At 49.3% G+C, this 23,922-nt stretch overlaps 3 protein-coding genes across 6 annotated transcripts; 2 read left to right on the top strand and 1 right to left on the bottom strand.

Moving 5' to 3' along the window:
- The first annotated feature begins 924 nt into the window (after positions 1 to 924).
- On the top strand, positions 925 to 3,719 carry PFDN5 (prefoldin subunit 5). Its single transcript, XM_003988758.4, has 6 exons — positions 925 to 1,085; positions 1,288 to 1,390; positions 1,684 to 1,715; positions 2,854 to 2,928; positions 3,045 to 3,150; positions 3,515 to 3,719. Exons 1-6 carry the CDS (start codon positions 1,014 to 1,016, stop codon positions 3,589 to 3,591), a joined length of 465 nt encoding a protein of 154 aa, XP_003988807.1. The 5' UTR covers positions 925 to 1,013; the 3' UTR covers positions 3,592 to 3,719.
- Positions 3,720 to 3,932: 213 nt separating this feature from the next.
- MYG1 (MYG1 exonuclease) lies at positions 3,933 to 22,768 on the top strand. Of its 3 annotated transcripts, XM_019834992.2 has the most exons (8): positions 3,934 to 4,199; positions 4,298 to 4,410; positions 7,099 to 7,258; positions 8,983 to 9,135; positions 9,274 to 9,396; positions 9,511 to 9,692; positions 17,919 to 18,003; positions 22,739 to 22,768. In XM_019834992.2, exons 1-8 carry the CDS (start codon positions 3,981 to 3,983, stop codon positions 22,751 to 22,753), a joined length of 1,050 nt encoding a protein of 349 aa, XP_019690551.2. In that variant the 5' UTR covers positions 3,934 to 3,980; the 3' UTR covers positions 22,754 to 22,768. The 3 variants fall into 3 exon arrangements, with proteins under 3 accessions (XP_044917790.1, XP_019690551.2, XP_011282266.2); XM_045061855.1 differs by lacking the exon at positions 22,739 to 22,768 and having other exon boundaries at positions 3,933 to 4,199; positions 17,919 to 18,057; XM_011283964.4 differs by lacking the exons at positions 17,919 to 18,003; positions 22,739 to 22,768 and adding an exon at positions 9,848 to 10,064 and having other exon boundaries at positions 3,935 to 4,199.
- On the bottom strand, positions 10,331 to 23,345 carry AAAS (aladin WD repeat nucleoporin). Of its 2 annotated transcripts, none has more exons than XM_003988761.6 (16): positions 23,076 to 23,345; positions 22,299 to 22,426; positions 19,464 to 19,519; positions 19,079 to 19,170; positions 18,844 to 18,890; positions 18,487 to 18,585; positions 18,030 to 18,173; positions 12,519 to 12,639; positions 12,055 to 12,179; positions 11,804 to 11,864; positions 11,594 to 11,684; positions 11,293 to 11,386; positions 11,143 to 11,210; positions 10,920 to 11,001; positions 10,723 to 10,807; positions 10,331 to 10,604 (listed from the first exon to the last, which is right to left on the bottom strand). In XM_003988761.6, the coding sequence occupies exons 1-16, from the start codon at positions 23,196 to 23,198 to the stop codon at positions 10,380 to 10,382; spliced, it is 1,641 nt and encodes a 546-aa protein (XP_003988810.2). In that variant the 5' UTR covers positions 23,199 to 23,345; the 3' UTR covers positions 10,331 to 10,379. The 2 variants fall into 2 exon arrangements, with proteins under 2 accessions (XP_003988810.2, XP_019690550.2); XM_019834991.2 differs by having other exon boundaries at positions 22,946 to 23,083.
- Positions 23,346 to 23,922: the final 577 nt, after the last annotated feature.

Below are 23,922 nucleotides of genomic sequence, written 5' to 3' on the forward strand. Positions count from 1 at the left end.
TGGATCAAGTCATGATCCCAGGGTCATGGGTGGAGCCCCAAGTCAGGCTCCACACTGAGTGTGGAATCTGCTTGCGAGTCAGTCTCCGTCTCTCTCTCTCCCTCCCCCTCCCCTCCCTCTCTCTCTCCCCTCCCCTCCCTCTTTCTCTCTCCTCCCACCCCCCACCTTCCCCAAAAATGCTCTAAGTGGATACAAAGGCTTCAGGAAGGATAGAGATAGACCCATTGTGAGTGTCTTGGCCAGGTCCCATCATGTCTGTCCTGTCTTCCTGTGCTCAGGTATCCTGGGAGTAACACTAGCTTTAATGCCTCAGCTGCCCTGCCCTGCTCCAACGTGGGTGATAGAGGCTCTTGTTCTCTCCCCCACATACCCCTGTTACACTTGTCAGGACCGCACACGTCAGCAGTAGATTCTCTGGAATTCTATTTACATATGTTTTTTCTCTCACCAACTAGATTGTTAAATTCCTCAGAAGCACATTATCTTACACTCTTGTGTATCCCTCACATCTAACACATTACGGTAAAACATCGTTTTGATTAATAAACTTTGTACTATACTTATTGGTTGATAACGTGTCTCCTTAGTCTCTCCATCACCAGACTCTTGGTGATCCCAAAGCACCGCGTTTGCGATGCTATTGACCCGCGAATTTCCCAGGTTTCTTGCTTGCCTGTCATTCACTATGTTTATACGACCCACGTGGAGTAGCATACATTGTTTTGCAATATTGTTATGAACTGGATATTTTTAAGATTTTTATAAGTTCCTTGAGCGTAGGAAGCCTGTTTGCTACAACTTTGCTATGCCAGGCGGGCGAGGTTTTGTGAAAAATCATGAGCCGCTCTACAATTCAAGTTAAAGACTCCAGCCCTTCTTTCTCTTCCGGGATGGAGGATCATAGAGACGTTCGGAGCAGCGAGGCCTCCAGGCGCATCCATCGAGATGCGCAGAGGGTGGCTAGAGCGTTGCTCGCCGAGGCGGCTTCCGCTTCGTTAGTCCTCCTTCCCAACATGGCGCAGTCAGTTAACATCACCGAGCTGAACCTACCACAGCTAGAGATGCTCAAGAACCAGCTGGACCAGGTGAGGACGGGCGGCCGACACCCCTTTCCCGCCTCACATCCCTTTTGCCCACGCGTACTCCCTCGCCCCCATTCCTCCCCGCTTTGGGATGCTTGCCTTCCCCTGCGAAACCTCCACACCATCCCAGGACGAGCCCCCTCTCCGGCAGGGCTTCCCCTCTTTCTCCAGCTCCCAGACTGACCCTGTCTACCGTCCTCCCTAGGAAGTGGAGTTCTTGTCCACGTCCATTGCCCAGCTCAAGGTGGTACAGACCAAGTATGTGGAAGCCAAGGACTGTCTGAACGTGCTGAACAAGAACAACGAGGGTATGGGGTAGGCGCGTGAAGGCGACATGGGGGATGTGGTGAGCCGGCTACTCTCGCCCCGCCTTCTAATCCAGTTGTTCTTACCTGAGAAGAGAAAGCAATCCACTACGTATCGTATGCCGCTACGTGAGCCCTTTGCATGTTGCCTGCCTAGAATTGAAACGTACAGGACATTCCTCTGCTCCTGTTGTCCCTGTTTCCGTCCTTTTCTTACTATCTCTGTGCTGTGCCGTATTGGAACTCCCTTTAACGTCTTAACCTTCCCTGCTTGTTTGTCTTAATTGCTTTCACAGGGAAAGAATTACTCGTCCCACTGACGAGTTCTGTATCCTTTCGACAGAAACTGCTACCCTGCTCTCTTTTTCTCTCTCACCTGTCTCTCTCTCTCTCGAAAAAAAAAAAAAAAAAAAAAAGGTGGGATTAGTTTTGATTACTGCAGAATGTCCCCATGATTCTGAGAACACTCTTATTATACACACTTTATACCTCACCTAGCCTGGGGCCAATATCCAGCTAATGCTTTGTGAGCACAAAGGCATGTGTAGAATTGAGGTGTGATTATTTCCCTTTGCTGTTTGAGAATATCGTCTAATATGAAGACAAAACAGGTGTGTTTACACTTTGACTAATAACTTAGAAGACATAAACAATAGAAGGATAGGATATAGAAACAAGGGGGTCGGCTCTGTGTGTGAATCCTCAATTTTGGTTTAACAGTGGCTATTTCCAAACTGTTGTTAGTAAGAAATCTGGATTGTTTTACTTGAATGAGTGAGTTGTGACAGTAGGGCACCTGGAAGCTGAGAACTGACAGGCTGAAAAGAAAACAACAGAAGTAGTGTCATAGGGATTGGCCACTTAGCATTAAGTCCGTCAGGAATTAGCTAGTGATTTTGTGATTGGGGCTGTTGAGGGAAAGTGGTCTGGCTATTTTTTTTTTTTAATGTTTTATTTTTTTTTTATTTTTGAGAGAGAGAGTCTGAGCAGGGGAGGGGCAGAGAGAGAGAAGGAAACAGAATCCAAAGCAGGCTCCAGGTTTGAGCTGTCAGCACAGAGTCTGACGCAGGGGCTTGAACCCATGAACCGTGAGATCAAAACCTGAGTGGAAGTTGGACCTTTAACTGACTGAACCACCCAGGTGCCCTGAGGCTGGCTTTTCACTTTTACTACTCCACAGCAGTAGGAAAACACTGTATGTAGTCCTTCTAGAGGGGCTAGTGGGAAGAATTATAAGAACTGCTTGGAGAATGGGAGGGCCAGAGGGTGTTTCCGGCATATGTCCTTTCTCCATAAGGCACCGAGTTCTCTGTCCCTCCCCATCTGGAGTGTATAGGTATAGTTCTGAGGCCTCCAGATCCTTCAGTCCTTGTGCCTTGTAGCTTTTTAGAAAAGGCCAAGCAGGTTAGCTGACAGGGAATCATGACTCCTGCTGGGCTAGTTTTCCCTTAATCCTTACTTCTCAGATGTATGTCCCGGGGAAGCTACATGATGTGGAACATGTCCTCATCGATGTGGGAACAGGCTACTATGTAGAAAAGGTGAGTGGAAGTTACCACGTGGATGCCTCTCTGAGCAGGGAAAGGAAGTTTAGGGGACGAGCTAGAGTGCAGCATGGGGTCTCCTCTTAGCCCTTCATTCACCTCTGGCCTTGCAGACAGCTGAGGATGCCAAGGACTTTTTCAAGAGGAAGATAGACTTCCTCACCAAGCAAATGGAGAAAATCCAGCCAGCTCTGCAGGAGAAGCATGCCATGAAACAGGGTAAGTGTCATGGCCCTTACTGTCTGGGGGTCAGTGTTTGTTTAAAAGCTCCCCAGGTAATTCCGTTACACAGAATTGAGAAGCACTCTTCTAAAGGCAAAACTCTCGTCCACAGTATAATTTTCTGGTTATGTTTGAATCATTTGGGACTGTATTTTGTTCATTTTTATGTCCCAGTGGTTATCATATTTAGACACATTGTAGACTCTAAATTTGTGTGTGTCCCCCAGTGAATCACTGTGTTAAAAGTTTTATTAACTGTACTTGGTTGTCCACCTGTCCTTAATTTTTTTCTCACTTCCTGAACTCTGGGTTCTCCCCTCTAGCTCCAGACCAGGGTCTGAACTCTTCTTTTTTTCCACAGCTGTCATGGAGATGATGAGCCAGAAGATTCAGCAGCTCACAGCCCTGGGGGCAACTCAGGCTACTGCCAAGGCCTGAGAGCTTGTATCAGAAACGGGACAGAGGGACCCTGCTTCAAGGAGCCTGGGACTTTGTGGGCGTGGCTTCCTGGGGTCAAGGAAGGGAAGGGTCTTATTCATGCTAATAAATGTGCCAGCTGGGCAGAATGTTGGTCTTTTCTTGCATTAAGCAAAGGACTGGTGGTCGAGACGCTGTGCCCCTCCCTAGAGCCTGCTCTGTAGGGATGGGGCGGTGCTTATCTAGGAGGCTCCACCCTGAGCCTCTCGGGGAGTTGGGGAGAAGTGCCAAGAGGACCTGGTCTTTGCGGACGGTTGCCATGGGAACCGTCCAGCGGAAATGGAACTGAGCGGGCTCTTCCTCTTCCGGGTCGGCGACCCGCCTCCCCACGGGGGGGCGGGGGAAGGCTGATGGGCCACCGCTCCCTGCGTGGTCTTCTGCCTCTGCTGCTGCTGCGGCCGCCACCCTCCCGGGCCGGGCCTCGGACGCTCAGCCTGGAGTCCGTCCCGCCGTCCAAGCGACCCCGCGGCAGCCGCATGGCACCGCCCCGGATCGGGACGCACAACGGCACTTTCCACTGCGATGAGGCCCTGGCGTGCGCCTTGCTGCGCCTCCTGCCCGAGTACCGGGTACGGTCGGCCGAACGTGCCTCCGGCGCGGGCCGCGCCCGTGCGCCCCTCCTCCCTCGAGACCCCAGCCGCCCCCTCACCTCCTGTGTTCCCTGCAGGACGCAGAGATCGTGCGGACCCGGGACCCCGAAAAACTGGCCGCCTGTGACATCGTGGTAGACGTGGGTGGCGAGTACGACCCGCAGAGACACCGATATGACCATCACCAGAGGTGAGCTCCCAGATACCATTTCTTGAACTCCTTTGACTTCGGCTCTCCTCCACTCCGAGGCAGCCGTCCGCCGCGGTGGTCTGGCCCGCGTCAGCGAAGGGGACCGCCTCATCCTTGAAAGCCAACCCCCGAGTCCCGCGGGACGGCAGCCCGCCAGCCCTCCGCCCGCTCTGCACCCGTCCATCCTGCTTCGGGCCTCCCCTGGCTCCCGGGCCGGCCTCTGGCCCCTCGCGACCGGCCGCCTTCCTCCGCTCAGCCAGGCTTTCCTCCCACTGGCGCCGTCCTCGCCCCCGTCAGCACCCCAGCCCAGGGTCGTCCTTTCACGTGTCCGTGCCGCTTCAGACAGCTGGGCCCACGCGGTGGCGGTGGTTGGTGGCCGCTCAGACGTGTGTGGTCTTCCGCTTCGTTTATACCCTTCCACTGGGAAGTCTTTCTTTTCCGAGGCCAGCCCATCGTCCGCAGGACCGTTCCAGCCCTTTTCCCCTCTCCTCAAGGCCCTGCCTCCTCCAGCTCCCCCGGGAAAAGCTCTCCCACTTTTCCAAGGAAATTGAGCCTCTGCGGGCACACCCTCAGATTCCCACTCCCAGGCATCCTCAGCTCCCTCCGTCCTGTTCAGGAAACTCATTCCCTTCTCTTCGCCCCTTTCCAGATGTTATTACTTTTAACTCTGGGGGCTCACACCGCCATTCTCCAGAACCCCAGCCCTTCTGCTGCTTTTTGCCCACCCCTCCCCTCTCCCGCCTGGAAATCAAAGGAGTAACCGAAAAACAAAACCCTCCTTCATATACACCACACTGTTGAAAGTGGTGATCTCCGAGAGATTATGAGGATGTTTTATTTTAATTCTCTTTAAGTATTTCTCTCCCTCAGCTTCCTACCCAAGTGTACATGTTACATTCATAAATAATGTGGTGTGGGAACCCTCTATTTATAGCCTCATCTCCTCCCCTCCCTTCAAAGCCTGTCTTCAAAAGAAGAGCGGATCCTGGCTCCACCTCCCTTCCAGTTCATTCCATTCATTCATTTAGCTGGTCCTCTCCCAATCTCTCCACTGGCAGTGCTCATGGAAAGGGCACCAGTGACCTCACCACCAAACTCAGGTTGCTGGCTGAAGGTCTCACTTCAGTTGACCTCTTTGGGACATTTGACAGTATTGACTAATTTCTTTTTTCCTCATGATTTTATGTACTTTTTTTTAAAACTATGCAGCATTCGATACATAAAAGAGTGTATGTTTTCGGAATATAAAACCTGTAACGAACACCTAAGAACCAATCTCCCAACCTAAGAACTAGAACATTACCATTACCTTTGCATCTGTGCCAAGTACTTCTTCCCTGTCCCATCCCCGTGTCCCCAGAAGTAAGCAGTATCCTTAATTTTGTGTCCATCTTGCCCTTGATCTGCCGTGTAGTTCAGCACATGTCTGTTTTCCATCAACAATTTAGTTTTGCTTCTTTTTGAACTTTTATCTGAGGGAGTTACTATGTTAGTCTTTATACCTTATGGACATTTTATAAATATTTTTGTACTTACCCACTATTTAATAATAACACTAAAACAAAAAATGAGCTCCCTAGGGGATTATGATGGACTGGTAGTTAGAAATTACAGCTATGGTTGGTTTGTGTTTCCCTGAGAACTGCCCTACCTTTTCCCTATTCTCTGTGCCACTGAGAATTCAAATTTCTGCCTTCCTCACTCACCTACACCGCTGCAGGTAATCTTGCATATATATATATTTTTTTTTGTATGCCAGCCAGCACAGTGCTCTAACAGGCACTTATCCACTAAAGTCTCTCAGTGGCTCCCCACTACATATACATCAAGTCCAAGCTCCAAAATACAGCGGACAGGGCCTGCCATGATTTGGCCCCTGCTGACCCTTCCAGCTTTATTTTTTTTGCCACTCCTCGCATCCAAGCTTGCCTTTCTTGCAGTTCCATGAAAAGATCTCTCAGCCATCGTACATGTTGTTCCATCTGCCTGGAACGCCTTTTCTCCTTCACTCTTTGTCTGGCTGGTGACACCTATTGATTCATCTTTTGGCCTGAACACACTCCCTCCCCCTTCCCTCCTTATCGTTGTTTATAACCTAGCTAGAGCATTCACTTGGTCGTTTGTGTGCTTGTCTACCTTTTTTTTTTTTTTTTAATTTTTTTTAACGTTTATTTTTGAGACAGAGAGAGAGCATGAACGAGGGAGGGTCAGAAAGAGGGAGACACAGAATCTGAAACAGGCTCCAGGCTCTGAGCTGTCAGCACAGAGCCCGACACGGGGCTCGAACTCACGGTCTGCGAGATCATGACCTGAGCCGAGGTCGGCCACTTAACCGACTGAGCCACCCAGGCACCCCGCTTGTCTACCTTTAATAGATGAACTTGAAGGCAGGGACGTTGTCTTAGGTCTTTTTTTTTTTTTTTTGTAATCCCTAACGTCTAAAACACAAAGCCTGGCATGTAGTAAACATTCAATAATCCATTGTTGAATGCGTGTATGAATGGGGACTCCAAGCTGACGTCCATGTTGAACCCCAAGGAAAAGCTGAAGCCTTCACAGCTGGGCTTCCTCCTCCCAACTCCTGACTATTCTCCAGCGTCCTCATCCACTTGTGTGTGCACGTGCACACACACACTGTGGGTTTCCTGGGGCAGCTCTGCCTCAGCCCCACCTCCCTGTGCTCCTCAGATCTTTCACAGAGACCATGAGCTCCCTGTCTCCTGGGAAGCCGTGGCAGACCAAGCTGAGCAGTGCGGGACTCATCTATCTGCACTTCGGGCACAAGCTGCTGGCCCAGTTGCTGGGCACTAACGAAGAGGACAGCATGGTGGGCACCATCTATGACAAGGTGGGGACCCGAGGACAGAGATGACCCATATATGCATCTCCACCGGCTGGGAGTGGGCCTCACGCAGGACTGGGCCTCAGGTCAGGAATCCTGGCCCAGAGCTAGCCCAGCACCCTCTCCCTCAAGCTCATCTTCTCACAAGGAGATGGTCAGTCTCTCTCATCTCTGTCGTGGGGCGGTTGTGAGAAGTGGATGAGGTGGTGTTTGGAGAAGGGCTTTGAAAACCGTAAAGTAGCATTTCCTGGTCCTTTTCTTGACCTGACATGCATTAACAACTTGGTAATAGAGGTGGCTGCTTACGTTTGGAAGCATTAAGGCTTAGAGGTTCTGGCTGCCCTGAAGGGGGGTCGGGGGCAGATCTCGGACGCACGGATTGGGAAGCTCAGCTGGGAAGGGTTTTGATTACAAAAACTTCTGCAGGTTCCATCAGCACCCCCTGCAAGCAGCTCAACACGTTCCTGCTGCGGGGAGGGGATGGGGCCACTCACCCTGGCACACGTGTCACATCAAACAGGGATTCTGAGGACACCTACTTGACCCCACTCCTATGAAGCTCACAAGTCAAACTTCAGGAGTGCCTGGGTGGCTTAGTCGGGTGGGCGGCATACTCTTGATTTTGGCTCAGGTCATGATCTCACGGTTCACGAGATTGAACGCCGAGTCGAGTTCTGTGCTGAGCTTGGAGCCTGCCTGGGATTCTCTTCCTCTCTGCCCGTCCCCTACTCGTGCATGTGCACTCCCTCTCTCAAAATAAATACATTTAAAAACGTAAGTCAGACTTCAGATTTAGTCAGCTCTGGTCGTTGCAGAGGCCATTGAGTTCATTTCTGTCTCCGCTTGCCTGTCATCTGCCCCTGTGACACAGGAGGAGTATGATCCAAAGAAGTGAAGAAATCTAAATGGTTGAACTGGAGCTTTTGGAATACTAAGGTTTTTAGGCTGCTGGAGTCCGTTTTCCCTTTTGCTGAGGAGTTTCTAAGCAATTAAAGGAGGTTGTACCAAGTTTTAACTGGGCATCATGTTGGGGTCCAGACCAAGAGGTGCTGGGCACAGAGGAGTTTATCGGCTCTCCCCAAGAACACTTTTCTGCAAACCGCAGACATATTGATATTGTAGGCCTGTGTCGTCGGGCAGTTTTGCTTTAAGCATTGATACCGCATATCATTTCTACCCCCCAGGCTCTTGAGGCCCTGCCCTGCCATTTCTGCAGGCTCAAGAGGTATAGCACATGGCACATTCTGTGCTTCCCTGGGACCACATCCCAGCTTGTGTCTCCTCCAGCTGTCTCTCTACCTGACTCGTGTTTGGCCAGACCCCTGTACCTCATTCACCAGGTCACTGAAGAGCCCATTCGGCCTCCCTGGAGACTCACCCACTCTCAGCCAGAGATCCATCCACTTCCACAGAGCCCCTCATGGAACTTGTTCTGAAGTCAGCAGCCCCCACCCCACACACACTCGCCTTGACTCAGGCTCCGCACAGTAGCGGAGGGAGTGCTGGATTAGAAGTCAGGTGATCAGAATTCCAGCCCCAGCACTGTTAGCTTGACCTTAAGCCGCTGAACTCCCCAGTTCCCCCTTTCCTCGTCCAATGAATGCCGAGAGGCTTCACGGGACTGTCGTGAAGATTCAATGAAGGAGTGTGTGTGCGCATACTTTGAAACCTAGACAACTGTATGCGAGTGGTAGGTACCCTCAAGAGCATTTCTCCCGCTGCTGCCTTAGATGTACGAGAACTTCGTGGAGGAGGTGGATGCAGTGGACAATGGGATCTCCCAGTGGGAGGAGGGAGAGCCTAGATATGTGCTGACCACCACACTGAGCGCCCGGGTTGCTCGGCTTAATCCTACCTGGAACCAGCCCAACCAAGACACCGAGGTAAGGAGAGCCCCAGGGGAAGGGACTGTGAGGCAAGTAAGTGCTTCGGGGGAGGAAATGAGAGTGGTTGCCTCTTCCAGTCTTAGCAAAGTCAAAAGTTGGGGCCGGCACCATGGTTCTGATTCCCACGATTCCCAGGCCGGTTTCAAGCGTGCAATGGATCTAGTTCGAGAGGAGTTTCTGCAGAGAGTGGGCTTCTACCAGCACAGCTGGCTGCCAGCCCGGGCCTTGGTGGAAGAGGCCCTGGCCCAGCGATTCCAGGTACAGGCCTGGGAGGAGGCACTGTGGTTCACGAATTGGTGACTGCTGGCAGGCTGCCAGTCGGCAGGGGCTCCCACTTTCATCCTGAACCTTCCAACCATGCCTCCCTTTCAGGTGGACCCAAGTGGGGAGATAGTAGAACTGGCCAAAGGTGGATGCCCCTGGAAGGAGCACCTCTACCACCTGGAATCTGGGCTGTCCCCTCCGGTGACCATCGCCTTTGTTATCTACACTGACCAGGCTGGACAGTGGCGGGTACAGTGTGTGCCCAAGGAGCCCCACTCATTCCAGAGCCGGTAAGGCCCTTAGAGGACCGCCCTGCAGACCTTCAGGTCTGTTTCAGCCCTTTATCAGAGGGAGCCACTAACCTTGGCCTCTTCTGTGCTCCCTCTCTCTCTTCCTCAAGGTCTCCATCTGCTCCCACCAATTTCCTCTTTCTGCTCACTTGTAGGCTGCCCCTGCCAGAGCCATGGCGGGGACTTCGGAATGAGGCCCTGGACCAGGTCAGTGGGATTCCTGGCTGCATCTTTGTCCACACCAGCGGCTTCATTGGTGGGCACCACACCCGAGAGGGTGCCTTGAGCATGGCCCGTGCCACCCTGGCCCAGCGCCCAGTGCCGATGAGTCCCACAAATCCCCTACCCTAATAAAATGCCATCTGTCTCATATTGATCAAGTCCTTGCCCCATTATTGCCCTGCACCCTTTTGGGAACCTGCTGAAATTTGGGAAAAGTGAAATGTTTATTAATGCCAAAGTCCATGGTAGGTACTTTCTCAGCTTTGCTTTCCAAAGCATTTGAAAACCACCCAGTTCCTAAAGTTAAATAATCTGACCCAATTCATGAAAAGTGACACAGCCATCTTAACCCAAAGTCCACACCTTCTTTTCTTCACTAAACCCCAGCGCAACTCTCTGGAAAAAAGTCTCATAACAGTGGAAAACAAAGAAGGGAATTTATTATTATTATTATTATTATTATTATTAGAAGTGGGAGTGAGGGGAGTGGGGCTGGGCAGGTGGTGGCCCAGGGAGAGGGTCCCATGGAGCAGAGATTGGGGATGTCTCAGTAAAGAGGGGCAGATCATGAATAGAGCCTCCGCCCCCAGCTGGGGGCTCCTGGGTTCGGCCAAACACTGGGCTGAAACGTGGAAACTGGGCATTGACAAAGTACAGAGGGATGTGGGCAATTCGGCCTGTGGACCAGCACTGCAGAGAGGGACAAAGAAAGTCTATCAGAGCCTAGGCCCAAAGAAGGCCACACAGCAGCCAAAGCCCTGGTTCTTCCACCCCGCTCCCGAAGAGCCCAGTAGCCTGGCCTACTCACCACACTGAGCAGAGCCCCTTTGTTGAAGGAAGGATGGAAAGCGATGAGCTGTGCCTGGGCCCCTGGCTCCCCCTGGATAACGCCACTAGGGGGAGAAGGTGAGCAGGCATCTGGAGCCGGGCAGTGGAGTAGGATGTGGGTTCGGTGTGGGAAAGCTGGTGGGGAGTCCAGACCTGATGGGCCTACCTGGCACTTACCAAGGAAGCAGCTCAAACACGGGGCTGTTTCGAGTGCGAAAAAGGAGGATGACTGGTTTACCATCCTGGACGCGTGGATTTCCTGTAAGAAATGGATGTGACAGGAAGGCCCCCTATAGGCAGAATCCCGGGACAGGGCGGAGACCTGCAGCCAGGACATGGACACCCTCCATTAATGGAAGATGGCTGTAGCCGAACAAAGTCCTTCCTCCCCAACTCTTACCTTTCATGAGCACAGCCAGACGTTCCCCACTGGGGTCCCAGACCATGGAGTGAGCCTCTCCCCCAAGTCTATGGGTCAGAACAGTAGGTTGGGAGGGCTCAGCATGGCCCCTCCACCTTTTGACTGCCCCTCCCTCACCAATCAGCTCACCTTTCCTCTCCATCTGGTGTCTGTACTGTTGTCTCAGACAGATCCGCCACAATGGTGGCTGACTTTGCACCTCCAACGCGCCCCTTTCCCTCCCCTGCAAGAAGGGCAGAGGCTCTGGAGTACAGGAAAGGGCCTCTCACTGGTCCCCTGCCTCCCACCTATTGTAAACATCAACACCTCTCAAGTCTCCCAAGTTTTACTTTCCTTTATCCTTCAGAGTAGCATATTCCAGGGGGTTCTTGCCTTCCTCTGACTGCCCCAGATACATACTCTGCATCCGGAGCCATTTCCCCTGACTCACCGCAACGTTCTGGGAATGACAAGGAGTAAATGAGTGGTTCCCCCAATACAGTGAACAGCAGTCGGTTTCCATCTGGGCTCCAGCAGCCAGTCTGGGGTCAAGGAACAAAAGGTAGAGGAACACTGGTCTGTAGGGGGACAAAGGGAGACAAGCTGGGACAATCTGGGGCCCACCTGCTCCCTGGCTCTCTGAATCACAGTCGCCTCTTACCTGACACCGCCCTGACAGAGTAGGCCACCTCTCGCACGTCCACATCTGGGCCTCCCAGACTCTGCACCAGAAAGAGTCAGGTCACAGCTTAGGACCTCTAGGTTCCACAACTTGTACTTCCCTCCCTCTGCCGGTCTCAGGGCCAGGTCAGAGAATGGTCACAGAACTTCCTGCTGGAAGTTCCAGGAGCCAAGTGCCTTTCTCTGGGTCGTTCCTGTCCTTACCCCTTCCCCTGCTCTCCTCCCACTCACCGAAAGACAGCTGAAGGAGTGGTAGCCAGAACTTTGCTGCCATCCGGAGACCAGAGCAGATTGGTAACCCCACCTCCGCGAAACCAGGGAAGGGGAACACAGGTCTCCGTTGAGACATCCCATACCTAGGCAGAAGGAGCAGGAGTGAGAGGGAACTCCAGCATCCCCAACCTGTCACGGGGGCTGCCCTTCTTCTAGGGAGAAAGACACAGAAAGGGGAGGAAGCAAGAGAGGGGCTGTTAAAACAGGAGAATAGGTTTATATGTACAGGGATAGCAAGCAGAACTTTATTTTGAGACAGAGAGCAAGCAGGGGAGGGTGCAGAGAGAAAAGGAGAGAGAATCCCAAGCAAGCTCCACGCTGTCAATGGAGCCCCCAGGATATTTTCCACCACCAGAGAAGAATGCTCTTGCCTCATGTCTGAGGGGGCTCAAATGGCCAAAGGAGGGGTGGGGACCACTCACCAGGATAGCAGCATCCACAGGTGAAGCTGAGAGCAGTCGTCCCCCACTGGGTGCCCAGGCCAAGCTGGTGACAGGTGTGTGCCCAGGGTGAGAGAGCACTTGTGCACAGCCAGAAGAGGGTCTGCCGAGGGGAAACGGTATCAAGTCAGAAGGCGACAAAAGGAACGCCCCCGACTCTACTTCCTTGCCTTCTACTAAAACTTCCAAACCCAATGGCCCCTCAAATCCAAGTTAGAAGACATGAATAAAGGTCAGGGAAGTGAAAGAAAAAAGGAAGGAAGGAAGGAAGGAAGGAAGGAAGGAAGGAAGGAAGGAAGGAAGGAAGGAAGGAAGGAGGGAGGGAGGGAGGGAAGGAACGAAGGAAGGAACGAAGGAAGGAACGAAGGAAGGAAGGAAGGAAGGGCAGAGTCGCCACCATGAGGTCCATAGATGAAAGTGCATGAAAGGGAGGAAGCTTGTATCGTGGGCCTCCAGGAGACAAGAACTGACCAGCAAAGCTGGATGGTGCTGAGCAGGGGAGAGGCCGCGCTCTGCCCCAGACCAGAGCCCTCTCCCCGCCGCATCGCCCGGCCTGGGGCCTGGGATCATCTATGACTCTACTTCAGGGTTCCAAGTTCTCTTCCAGAAATATCTGCTGCTGCTCCCCAGAACTCATCCCGTGCTGCAAACCCTGTCTTTCTGTCTTTCCTTGTCAGAATTAGTCTTCCTGTCTGTGCTCCCACATTATTTTCTGCTTGTCACAAAGGCGCTGCATGTGAGGTCATCCTCCACCATGAGGCTATGACTTCGTCAGCTCTGTACATCCAGAACCACATACTTGGCCTGGCGGGTGCAGGCTGGGACCTGAATCAATGCCATCCTCTTCCTTTTCCACCAAACTGTAACTACCTCTAGTGCCAGTGAGATCCTAGATCATAGAACACAACTTATTCTTGAACTTTACAATAAGTCAGTTATCTTTTCAGGTCCGTTCACAGAGATCCATCTCATTCTTTTCAGTGGCTCCACTGTCTCCGTTCCCCTGAACAGATAAACTGTAATTCATTCACTCATGCCTCCACCAATGGAGATTTCACAATTGTTTACGATGTAGGTTTTTTTTAAGTTTCTTTATTTATTTTGAGAGAAAGAGAGCACACACGTGACCAGGGGAGGGGGAGAGAGAGAGAGAGAGAGAGAGAGAGAGAGAGAGAGAGAGAGAGAATCCCAAGCTCCATGCCGTCAGCACAGAGCCTGACACAGGGCTCAATCTCACGAACCGTGAGATCATGACCAGAGCCGAAGTCGGACATTTAATCAACTGAGCCACCCAGGCACGCCCGTAATGTTTTATTACAAACAATGTGGCAAAAAAATTCTCTGTATCGATATCCTTATATACTCACGTTACTATGAATTCAGAATTTGGGGGTAAAAAAGGCTGGCACTTTTTAAAAAACAGGGGCGCCTGGGTGGCTTAGTCAGTTAAGTGTCCAACTCTTGGTTTCAGCTCAGGTCATGATCTAACAGTTTGTGAAATCAGGCTCCTTGCTGAGAGTGTGGAGCCTGCCTGGGATTCTCTCTCCCCTCCCCTGCTCACTCTGTCTCTCTCTCAAAAATTAACTAACTAAATAAATATAAATACACCAACAAATTATTTCGTGAAAAGTTTGTACAATATAGTCTTCTCACGAGAAAAAAAAAGTAATCACTTTCCTGGTCTTGCTAGTACTGGATATTATCAAACATTTTAATTTTAATAATATCATTCTGAATAAGAAATATTCTGTATTTTCTTCTAGTCCCTTATTTCTATGTTTAGTTTTTTAGTCTGCTTGGAATTTACTTGTAGATAAAGTATAAAGCAAAGACTACCTTTATGATTTCCCAAAAGGATATAGCCAGTTATCCCAACACTACTAAACTACTAAAACACACACATACACACACACACACACACACACACGCACACGCACACACACTAAACTTCTTTACTGTAATAATAAGCCAAATTTATCATATATTCAATTTTCATATATTCTTAGATCTGTTCCGTTATTCAGTTATACTGATCTGGTTTGTTTATCCAGACAGTGGTAACTTTCCATTACTGTAACTTCATAAAATATGTTAATACTGGGTAGGGCAAGTCTCCCCTCAATATTCTTTCTTTGCCAACTTTTCTTGGCAATTCTTCCAGATTTATTCTTTAATAAAAACTCTGAATATCATTTTGCCCAGTTCAGAAAAACAAAAGCCAGAAGAATTCTGGTTGCAAGCCCACTTAATTTGGTATTTTTGTGATTACACTTTCCTGTCTGGGCATATAGTATGTCTCCCCATTTAGTCAGCTCTAGTTCAAGTTTCTTCCACAACTTTCTTCAGATGTCTAGTAGATTAAATACATTTAATAATTTATTCTTAGCGATTCAGTAAGTGTATGTACTGTAAATAGAATATTTTTTCTCCTTCAATTTCTCAATAATTTTTATAGGTATAAAAGAAAACTATTAAGTTTTTGGTTTCTTGGATCCAGTCACCTTACTACATTTAGGTGTATTAGATCAAACAGTTTTTTTAGTTGAGTCTCTTGTTTTATCTAGGTATGAAATCCTACCTTCAAAGAATAATAATTTTCCCTTCGTTTTCAAGACATCACATTTTTTTTTGTTTTAATGCACGCACTAGAATCTCCAAAAATAATGTTGATTAACAATGGTGATAATGAGGGGCGCCTGGCTGGCTCAGTTGGTAGAATGTGCGATTCTTGATCTTCAGGTTGTGAGTTTGAGTCCCAGTTTGGGTGCAGAGATTACTTCAAAGAATTAAATCTTTTTTAATGTTTGTTGTTGTTGTTGTTTTTAATGTTTCTTTATTTTGAGAGAGAGGGAGAGAGAGAATCCCAAGCAGGTTCAGTGCTGTCAGTGAAGAGCCCAACACAGGGCTTGAATCCACGAACTGCAAGATCATGACCTGAGCCGAAATCAAGCGTCACACACTTAACCAACTGAGCCACCCAGGCACCTCCAAAAAATAAAATCTTTAAAAAAATAAAAAAGAGGGGCGCCTGGGTGGCGCAGTCGGTTAAGCGTCCGACTTCAGCCAGGTCACGATCTCACGGTCCGTGAGTTCGAGCCCCGCATCGGGCTCTGGGCTGATGGCTCAGAGCCTGGAGCCTCTTTCCGATTCTGTGTCTCCCTCTCTCTCTGCCCCTCCCCGTTCATGCTCTGTCTCTCTCTGTCCCAAAAATAAATAAACGTTGAAAAAAAAAATTTTTTTTAATAAAAAAGAAAAAAGAAAAGAAAAATAACAGTGATAATGGTAACTGTCTTTATCTTGACATTACTGGAGAAAATACCTTTAATATTTCCTATTTCACTGTCTAACACGAGAGCTACTGATTCTGAGTAAATACTTTTTTTTTTCCCTCCTAAGTAAATGTTTATGTTAGGTCATCTCTTTGTATTCCTATTTTACTTTCTGTTTTCACCTGGAATGTCTGCTTTTTAAGAAGAGCATTTATGGACATAAATATTTTTCTCCTTTAACTTGCTAGTGCAATAAATCATATTAATAGATTTCCTAACGATGAATAGTCTTTAATTTCTGAAAAATTCTACATGGTTAAGATTTTTTTTAATATGCTTTTGGGGGCACCTGGGTGGCTCAGTTGGTTAAGCACCTGACTCTTGGTCTTGGCTCAGGCCATCATCTTGCGGTTGGTGAGTTCGAGCCCCACGTCAGGCTCTGCTCTGGCAGGGTGGAGTCTGCTGGGGCCTCTCCCCCCACCCCCCGCCCCTCTCCCACTCATGTGCACACACTCTCTCAAAATAAATTAATAAACTTAAAAAAATACATAAATATGCTTTTGGACTCTATTTGCTAATATTTCCTTTAGGATTTTTAATATTTTTCTTAAATGTTTATTCATTTTTGAGAAAAAGAGAGTGTGAGCAGGGGAGGGGCAGAGAGAGAGAAGGAGACACAGAATCTGAAGCAGACGCCAGGCTCTGAGCTTTCAGCAAAGTGGGGCTCGACCTCACGAACTGTGAGATTATGACCTGAGCCAAAGTCAGACATAGCTGACTGAGCCACCCAGGCAGCCCTATTTAGGATTTTTGAATCTATGCTCAAATATCTTTCTTATACTACTTATTGTCAGGTTTAAGTTTTAGGATTTAGCTTCATAAAAATAAATCAGGATGAATTCTGGGACAGAAAGAGGACATCAATGGAAAAACTGGTAAAATCTGAAGAAAGTCAGAGCTTAGCTAGTCATGTACAAACATCAGTTTCTTAGTTTTGACAAAGGTAACATAGTAACGTAAGATGTTAACAATGGGGGAAACTGGGTGACAGGTGTACCATGACTCTGTACTATCTGCAACTTTTCTAAACATCTAAAATTATACCAAAATAAAGTTTATTAAAAGGGAAAAAAATCAGGAGGCTTTCCAAATTTTTCGATGATCTGATCTAATTCAAAAAATATGGAAAGGTGCCTGGCTGGCTTGGTCAGTAGAGCATGAGACTCAATCTCACGGTCATGCCCCAATCTCAAAGTTCAAGCCCTATGTTGGGCATGGAGCCTACTTTAAAAATAAACAAACAACATCCAAATTATCATAGAACTCTCATAATGCTATCTCACTGGCAAAATTGCCTGGCATTTTTTTTTAACATTGATTTATTTTTGAGAGAGAGAGAGAGAGAGAGACAGAGCATGAGCGAGGGAAGGGGCAGAGAGAGGGAGACACAGATCTGAAGCAGGCTCCAGGCTGTCAGCACAGAGCCCAACACGGTGCTCAAACCCACTAACCATGAGATCATGACCTAAGCCAAAGTCAGACACTCAACGGACTGAGCCACCCAGGAGCCCCGTAGCCTGGCATTTTTTTTTTTAGTGGTAGAACTCATCTGTTTTAATTTCTTACACAATCCACTTTGGTTAAATTTTGCTAGAGAATCAAATATTTCCTTTAGATTTTCATTGGTTGGTCTAAACTTGTATATGATATTCTCTAATTGTTCTTTTATTTTCTTCCATGTCTGCTGTTATCTCTTCTCTCCCACTTTGAAAACACAATACTTTGATGTTTTCTTTTACCCTGATAAGGCTGGCCAAAAAGTTTTCTTTCTTTATTCATAATTCAAAGAATCAGTTTCTGGTTTTATATATACTTAGTTCTCGTGGGTATTCTTCTTCAAATTTCCTTGATTTCAACTTCTGTCTACATTAATTCCCTCCCCCACTTCCTTTAAACCCTACATCAGACAGTCCTCTGAAAAAGAAGTCTTTCCACTCCACGATCCATGGATACACACTCCCCACAATTCCTGAAGTTCCTAGTTCCGTCCCTTTCTCTAGATTATGGCATTCTCAGCACCTTGACGCTGACCTTAGGTCTGCTTCTCCCACAGCCCTGCGAAGCACTGTGAAGACAAAGAACTTCTTCCAGACCTCAACACCCACCACCACTGGCCTGGCCGCAACCCTCAGGCCAAGGTAAGACAGAGGCTGCTGGGACTCACCGGGTAGACAAAGAGGTGGGGTCCAGGGTCCAGATGAGAATGCAGGTCTGGCAGGCCACAGCCAAGACAGAGGCACTGAGGGGCTTCCAGGCCAGAGCCGCCACATTTCGCTGTAGCCGGTGCTTCAGGGAGGGGACTATAGTGCTGTGGGGAAGATTAAGGAGCTGAGTCAGAGCAGGGACACTATAGCTCAGGGGACCGGAGTTCAGTTGAGGAGGGAAAGCCAAGAGAAGAAAGCTGATCACACAGAGCCCAGGGGTTTTGTGAGACAGAAGGCTAGGATAAAGATTAGACCCGGAAATAGAACGTGTCTAGCTGTAGAGCCTCCCTGACACGATTCTGGAAGGGGTCCTGTGGACCAGGCCCAGGAACTACAGGACCCCTGGAACCAAGGCTAGCGGGGATAGGGAGATGACTCGTGGACATGGAGACTGCAGAGTCGGGGCCTGCCACATACCTGCTGGCATTATACACGCGGACTGAGTCATCTAGCAGGGCCACCGCAAACTTGTTGGTGTGGGGGTGCCACGCAAAGACCCGCAGGCAGCAGCTGGACCTGGCGCAGGAGTGAGCATGAGGAAGGGGAACCTGCACCTTCCCGTCCCCCAGCCCAGAGGCTCAGATTCCCTTTCCCGGGAGGGCAGTATTGTTTTTCCCTTTTCATTTCTTTTGTCGGGAAGTAGGAGGAAGGAGAATGTGGGTAACAGTCAGGAAAGCAGTGGGAGGGGTCTCTGCTTTGACTACCCTCTCCCTCAGAGAAGTTCCAAGGTTCAGGACTTCCTTCCCGCAAAAGCCCTGGAGCTCGTACACTCACCAGTTTGTGACTTGGGCAAATTCGGCAATCAGATCTTCACTCTTGAGCTGTAAGAACAAAGCGGACAGAAGGGGTGCTGGGACACGGGGAGTTTATCCCCTCAATGGGAGCTGCACTGCTCCCACCCTCTGCAGACTCCCACCCCACCCTGACCTTAAGGGATGGGAAATGGAAGGGGGCAGGAGTGAGGGAGCGGTGGCTGGAGTGGTTGGGGTCGGGGGGGAGCCAAACTTACGGACAGGTGGGGGAACAGGGACCCGTGGAGGGAGGAGGCCCATTGACAGAGTGCCAGGGCCCAGCTGGACGCCGTCTTCACCCACTCAAACACTGTGAGGTTGAGGAAGCAGCTCTGGTTAAACCATTCACAGGGCTCTCAATGCGTACCCTAAGATGAAGGATGAGCAAGGACGAGCATCCCCCAGGTCCTTCCGCCCAGCAAATGCTTGGGGTACCCACTCTCGGGGATGTGAGGTAGGCAGAGGGGAGAAAAGATGGCACGGGCACAGCAATGCGGCAGGAAAAACAGGGCTAAAGGGAAATGGGCTGGGAGAAGTTAAGAAAAATATGGAGGGGAGATGCCAACCATAAAACTAGAGAAGGCTGGAGGGGAAAACACTTACCCTCTTCCTCCGAGTTTGCAATTTCATTCAGCACCCCAAAAAGGCCCATATCACGCCTGGTGAGAGAAAGCTGTCAGTCAGATTATTCTGATGCCTTCAGTCTCCCTCCACAAGTTATATTCATTCAATAAACATGCATTAAAAATAAGAGCATTCAGGGGCACCTGGCTGGCTCAGTGAGTGGAGTGTGTGACTCTTGATCTCTCGGCTGTAAGTTCGGGACCCGTATCGTGTGTAGAAATTACTTAAAAATGAAATCCTAAGAGGGCCTGGGTGGCTCAGCTGGTTAAGCATCTGACTTCAGCTCAGGTCATGACCTGGTGGTTCATGGCTTCAAGCCTCACATCAGGCTCTCTGCTGTCCGTGTGGGGGCAGCTTTGGAACCTGTCTCCCTCTCTCTCTGCCCCTCCCCCGCTTGTGCATTTGCGCTCTCCCTTTCTCTCTGTCAAAAATAAATAAACATTTAAAAAAATTTTTTTTAATTTTTTTAATGTTTTCTTTATTCTTCTTGAGAGAGAGAGAGAGAGAGAGAGCGTGCGCGCGTGCATAAGCAAGGGAGGGGGACAGCGAGAGAGGGACACAGAATCCAAAGCAGACTCCAGGCTCTGAGCTGTCAGCACAGAGCCCGACGTGGGGCTTGAACTCACGAGACATGAGATCATGACCTGAGCCGAAGTTGGACACTCAACCAGATGAGCCACCCAGGCGCCCCTAAAAAAAAATTTTTTTAATAAAATCTTTAAAAAAAAAAAAAAAACATGCACTCACATTTTAATGAGTGCCAAGTATGTGCTAGGCACTTTATATATAATCCTTTCATTTAATTATCACATTCATCTAAATGGCATTCTGCTCATTTTACCAACAAGACAACTAAGGCTCAGGGGTCTTTCAGGGCCTTGTAAGCAGATCGAGGGATCAAGACTTGCCCTAAGCCAGCGAATGGAAAACCAAGAAAAGATTTTTTTTTTTTAAAGTAATCTCCACACACAACATAGGCTCAAACTCACAACCCTGAGATCAAGAGTCATGCTCTACCAACCGAGCCAGCCAGGCTCCCCACGATGGAAGGATTTTAAACAGAGGAATCAACTGATCACATTGGCATTTTAGAAAGATCAATCTGGGGCACCTGAGTGGTTCAGTCGGTTGAGCATCCGACGCTGGCTCAGGTCATGATCTCACAGCTTATGGGTTGGAGCCCCGTGTCGGGCTCTGTGCTGACAGCTCGGAGCCGGAGCCTGCTTCAGATTCTGTGTCTCCCTCTCTCCCTCTGCCCCTCCCCCACTCATTCTCTGTCTTTCTCTCTCTTTCTCTCTCTCAAAAATAAACATAAAAGGAAGGAAGGAAGGAAGGAAGGAAGGAAGGAAGGAAGGAAGGAAGGAAGGAAGGAAAGAAGGAAGGAAGGAAGGAAGGAAGGAAGGAAGGAAGGAAGGAAGGAAGGAAAGAAAGAAAGAAAGAAAGAAAGAAAGAAAGAAAGAAAGAAAGAAAGAAAGAAAGAGAAAGATCAGTCTGGCTACAAATTAGAAGGGGACAAAAACGGAGAGAAGGAGATGGGGTAAGAGGCTATTTCACAAATCTGGAAAAAAGGCCAAAGTGCTCTGAACCAATAAGGTTGGAGAAAAGCAGACAGATTTGAGAGGCTGGAGAAGTAAAATGAACAGAATGTGAAGGCTTATAGACATTAGTAAGAGTAATAGCAAAGGAAACACCTATGTAATACTTATAGCAGCTAATACTGCTTACAGTATGTCGGGGGCTGGGCTAGATGCTTCACACGCATTATCTAATTCAGCCACCATCACAACCCTACAAAATCGGTACTATTAACATCTGCATTTTTCGATGAGAGAACAGAAGCCTGAAAAATTAATATGGTCACAGTGACCTAGGTAGGAAGCAGTAGCATCAGGATTCAACCTGTCTGCCCCAGAGCCTACATTCGACCCACTTGCTCCTGAGTGAGCAGTAAGGTCATTCCCTGAGACAAGAAACACAAGGTAGAAGCAGGTTTGGAAAAGGAAATGAAGAGATCGGCTTTGAACATGCCGAGTGTCTGAAGCCTGTGTTAGAGCCAACTGAGGGGGTTTGGCAGACAAGGCAACACCCGGTATGAAGTATCAATTTTAGGTCCAGTCCAGGACACCAATATTTAAGGGACATCAGGAAGAGGGGGCACAGAAAAAGGCGGGGAGAAGCAGCAGCTGCTCGTGAGAGTACAAAGGAACACTCCCTTTGAACCCACCTATTGGATCTGTAGGAATTTATCCTACACATGACAGTGATAATAACTAACCCTTGAAGGGATTAATGTGTGTGGGCCAGGCACTGTTCTCTAAGTGCTTTACATCCATTAATTCATTTCATTGTCACTACAACCTTGTAAGATAGGTTCCACTTTACAGATGAGGAAAGAGAGGGACCAAGTGATTAAGTAACTTGCCCAACATCACACACCTAAAAAGTGATACAGCCAGGAACGGAATCCAGACAGGGAGATGCACCAAATGAATGACCTAAATAGGAGATTATTTATTCACTGCAACATAATACCTATACCTAAGCTTCAGACAAAAGCTCAGAAAGTGGTAATGATGTGAAGAGGGGGCCAGGGAGCAGACTCACTTAATCAAATCAGAAAGCAAGGCAAGTCACTGGAGATGAAATGAACTACTGTTGACTTAGGTTTCTCAGTAAAGGCAGCTAATTTGTTATGATGGATGATATCCAGCCCTAACCTAGAGAGAGCTTGGCAGCCCAAGGCAGAGGGACGGTGACCCCATCTTTTTCAGGATCTGCAGACCACCGCCCAGGAGACCCTTCGCCACCTCTCACCATATGTTGATGCATCTCTTCCACACCTGCTCCCGGTGGTGGATGAAGGCAGTTCTTGTGCCATGGTCCAGCCTCCCAGGGGTCTTCAGGGGATCCTTAGTCAGGTTCAGAACAGGAAGATTGATCCACTATAGGCCAGAAATAAGTGGTGTAATAATGAGTCAGTCTCTCCCCCGGATCTTTGCTGAACTCCCGGTCAATCTCCAAACCATGGCTGGGCTAAGAGTAAGAGGCTCCAAACACCTGTTTCCCATTCCCATACATGTAACCCTGGTGGGAAAAGGAAACTGGGCTTAGCTCCCTTATCTGGAAAACTAGAGTATTTCATAGGATTGCTGTGATTAAATCTTATATCTGTGAAGCACATCTGACTCAGAACCTCTTTCGTAAGTTAAGCAAATGCTCAGTAAGTGTCAGTTTCTCTCCCTTTTCCTCCCTAGGAACGCTGTGGGTAAAAAAACGCTCCAGGTTGTGCCTCCGCAGCGTAGACAACTACCGAACTTTTCGGTAGTTCTCCTGCACCCTCACATCCCCTAAGTTCTCCCTCATTCTCTCCATCCTCTCTAGGCCTGCCCCCACAGCTCCTCGACATCCCTCACTCTCCAATCCCAGCCCTAAAATACATTCCAGCCCTTCTATTCTCAAACCTGGGCCAGGCGGTTTCCAGTTCGCCGAACTGAGGACAGCTACCCAATCCCCGCTACGCTGCCTCCGGTTCCCCGTGCCCCGTGCCCCGCCCCCATGTCTGTAGGTCCCTTCCCTCCTCGCCCCGGCCACCTGGCCCCGGAAGTCAGGAGGCGGACTCTCATAGCTGTTGCCTGTCACCAACTCGTTATTGTGCTCGTAGAGGGTGACTTGACCCCTAGGCGGCGGCGGAGGGAACAATCCCAGGGAGCACATCTTGCCGGTCGCGAGGCCGTCCGGAATCGGTAAACTCGCGGATCCCGCTCCTCTAACTCTTAGTTCCCGGGCTAGATTCGGATCCGTACGGGTCGCCGTCTGGGACAAACAGCGATGCAAAATTCAGCGGAAGTGAGGGGAAGAGTAAGGCAGAACACGAACGCGTGCGCAGTCCGGGGCCGACTTCCAGAGCTTCCTGGCGCGCCGCCTGGCGGTGGGAGGGAGAGCGGCGCGGGTGTGTCGCGGGGCCAACCCCTAGTTAACGGTCGGAGCGGGTTTTGTGTGTGCGTGTTTGTTAGTTTGTTTTATGCGAGACTGCTGTTTTTCCCAGTTCCAGACTCCACGACACAGTTTCCCACTCCCCCTCTCAGCGCTCGGAAAGCCCAAAATAAGCCACGTTCAGGGAAGTATCTAATTAAACTCTCCCAGGACTGTGGATCATCCAGAGGAAAATGCGGACTGTCTGGGGCAGCTGGCTAGAAAGCTGAGGGAAAAGCCTCTGAGAGGAGTAAAGACAGGGGAGACCTTGGGAGGGAGAGGGAGAGGTCCGAAACCTCCGGTCCCCAGGGTTAGGCGTGGAGGGCGGAGTGAGAACAATTAGAAAACCGTGACCTTTCCTGAGCACGTATTACATAGTGAGGTGCTTGTGTAATCTTTACAACAACCCCATGAGGTGGGTACTGTTCTGTCACCAAGAGGAAAGTGAGGCACAGAGAGATTGGAC

The sequence above is a fragment of the Felis catus genome, chromosome B4, assembly GCF_018350175.1.
Source record: "Felis catus isolate Fca126 chromosome B4, F.catus_Fca126_mat1.0, whole genome shotgun sequence".
NCBI lineage: Eukaryota > Metazoa > Chordata > Mammalia > Carnivora > Felidae > Felis > Felis catus.

Bases quoted from the DNA above. Each gene is read 5' to 3' on its own strand.
- PFDN5 (XM_003988758.4), top strand. From the start codon at position 1,014: ATGGCGCAGTCAGTTAACATCACCGAGCTGAACCTACCACAGCTAGAG. The intron at 1,716-2,853 runs GTATCCTTTCGA...CTTACTTCTCAG, and splicing joins TCGTCCCACTGACGAGTTCT to ATGTATGTCCCGGGGAAGCT. The intron at 2,929-3,044 runs GTGAGTGGAAGT...CTGGCCTTGCAG, and splicing joins CAGGCTACTATGTAGAAAAG to ACAGCTGAGGATGCCAAGGA.
- MYG1 (XM_011283964.4), top strand. From the start codon at position 3,981: ATGGGCCACCGCTCCCTGCGTGGTCTTCTGCCTCTGCTGCTGCTGCGG. The intron at 4,411-7,098 runs GTGAGCTCCCAG...TGTGCTCCTCAG, and splicing joins CGATATGACCATCACCAGAG to ATCTTTCACAGAGACCATGA. The intron at 9,693-9,847 runs GTAAGGCCCTTA...GCTCACTTGTAG, and splicing joins CCCCACTCATTCCAGAGCCG to GCTGCCCCTGCCAGAGCCAT.
- AAAS (XM_003988761.6), bottom strand. From the start codon at position 23,198: ATGTGCTCCCTGGGATTGTTCCCTCCGCCGCCGCCTAGGGGTCAAGTC. The intron at 22,427-23,075 runs GTGGCCGGGGCG...TCTGGCCTATAG, and splicing joins CTCCTGACTTCCGGGGCCAG to TGGATCAATCTTCCTGTTCT. The intron at 11,685-11,803 runs GTAAGAGGCGAC...CCTTGACCCCAG, and splicing joins CTCTGTCAGGGCGGTGTCAG to ACTGGCTGCTGGAGCCCAGA.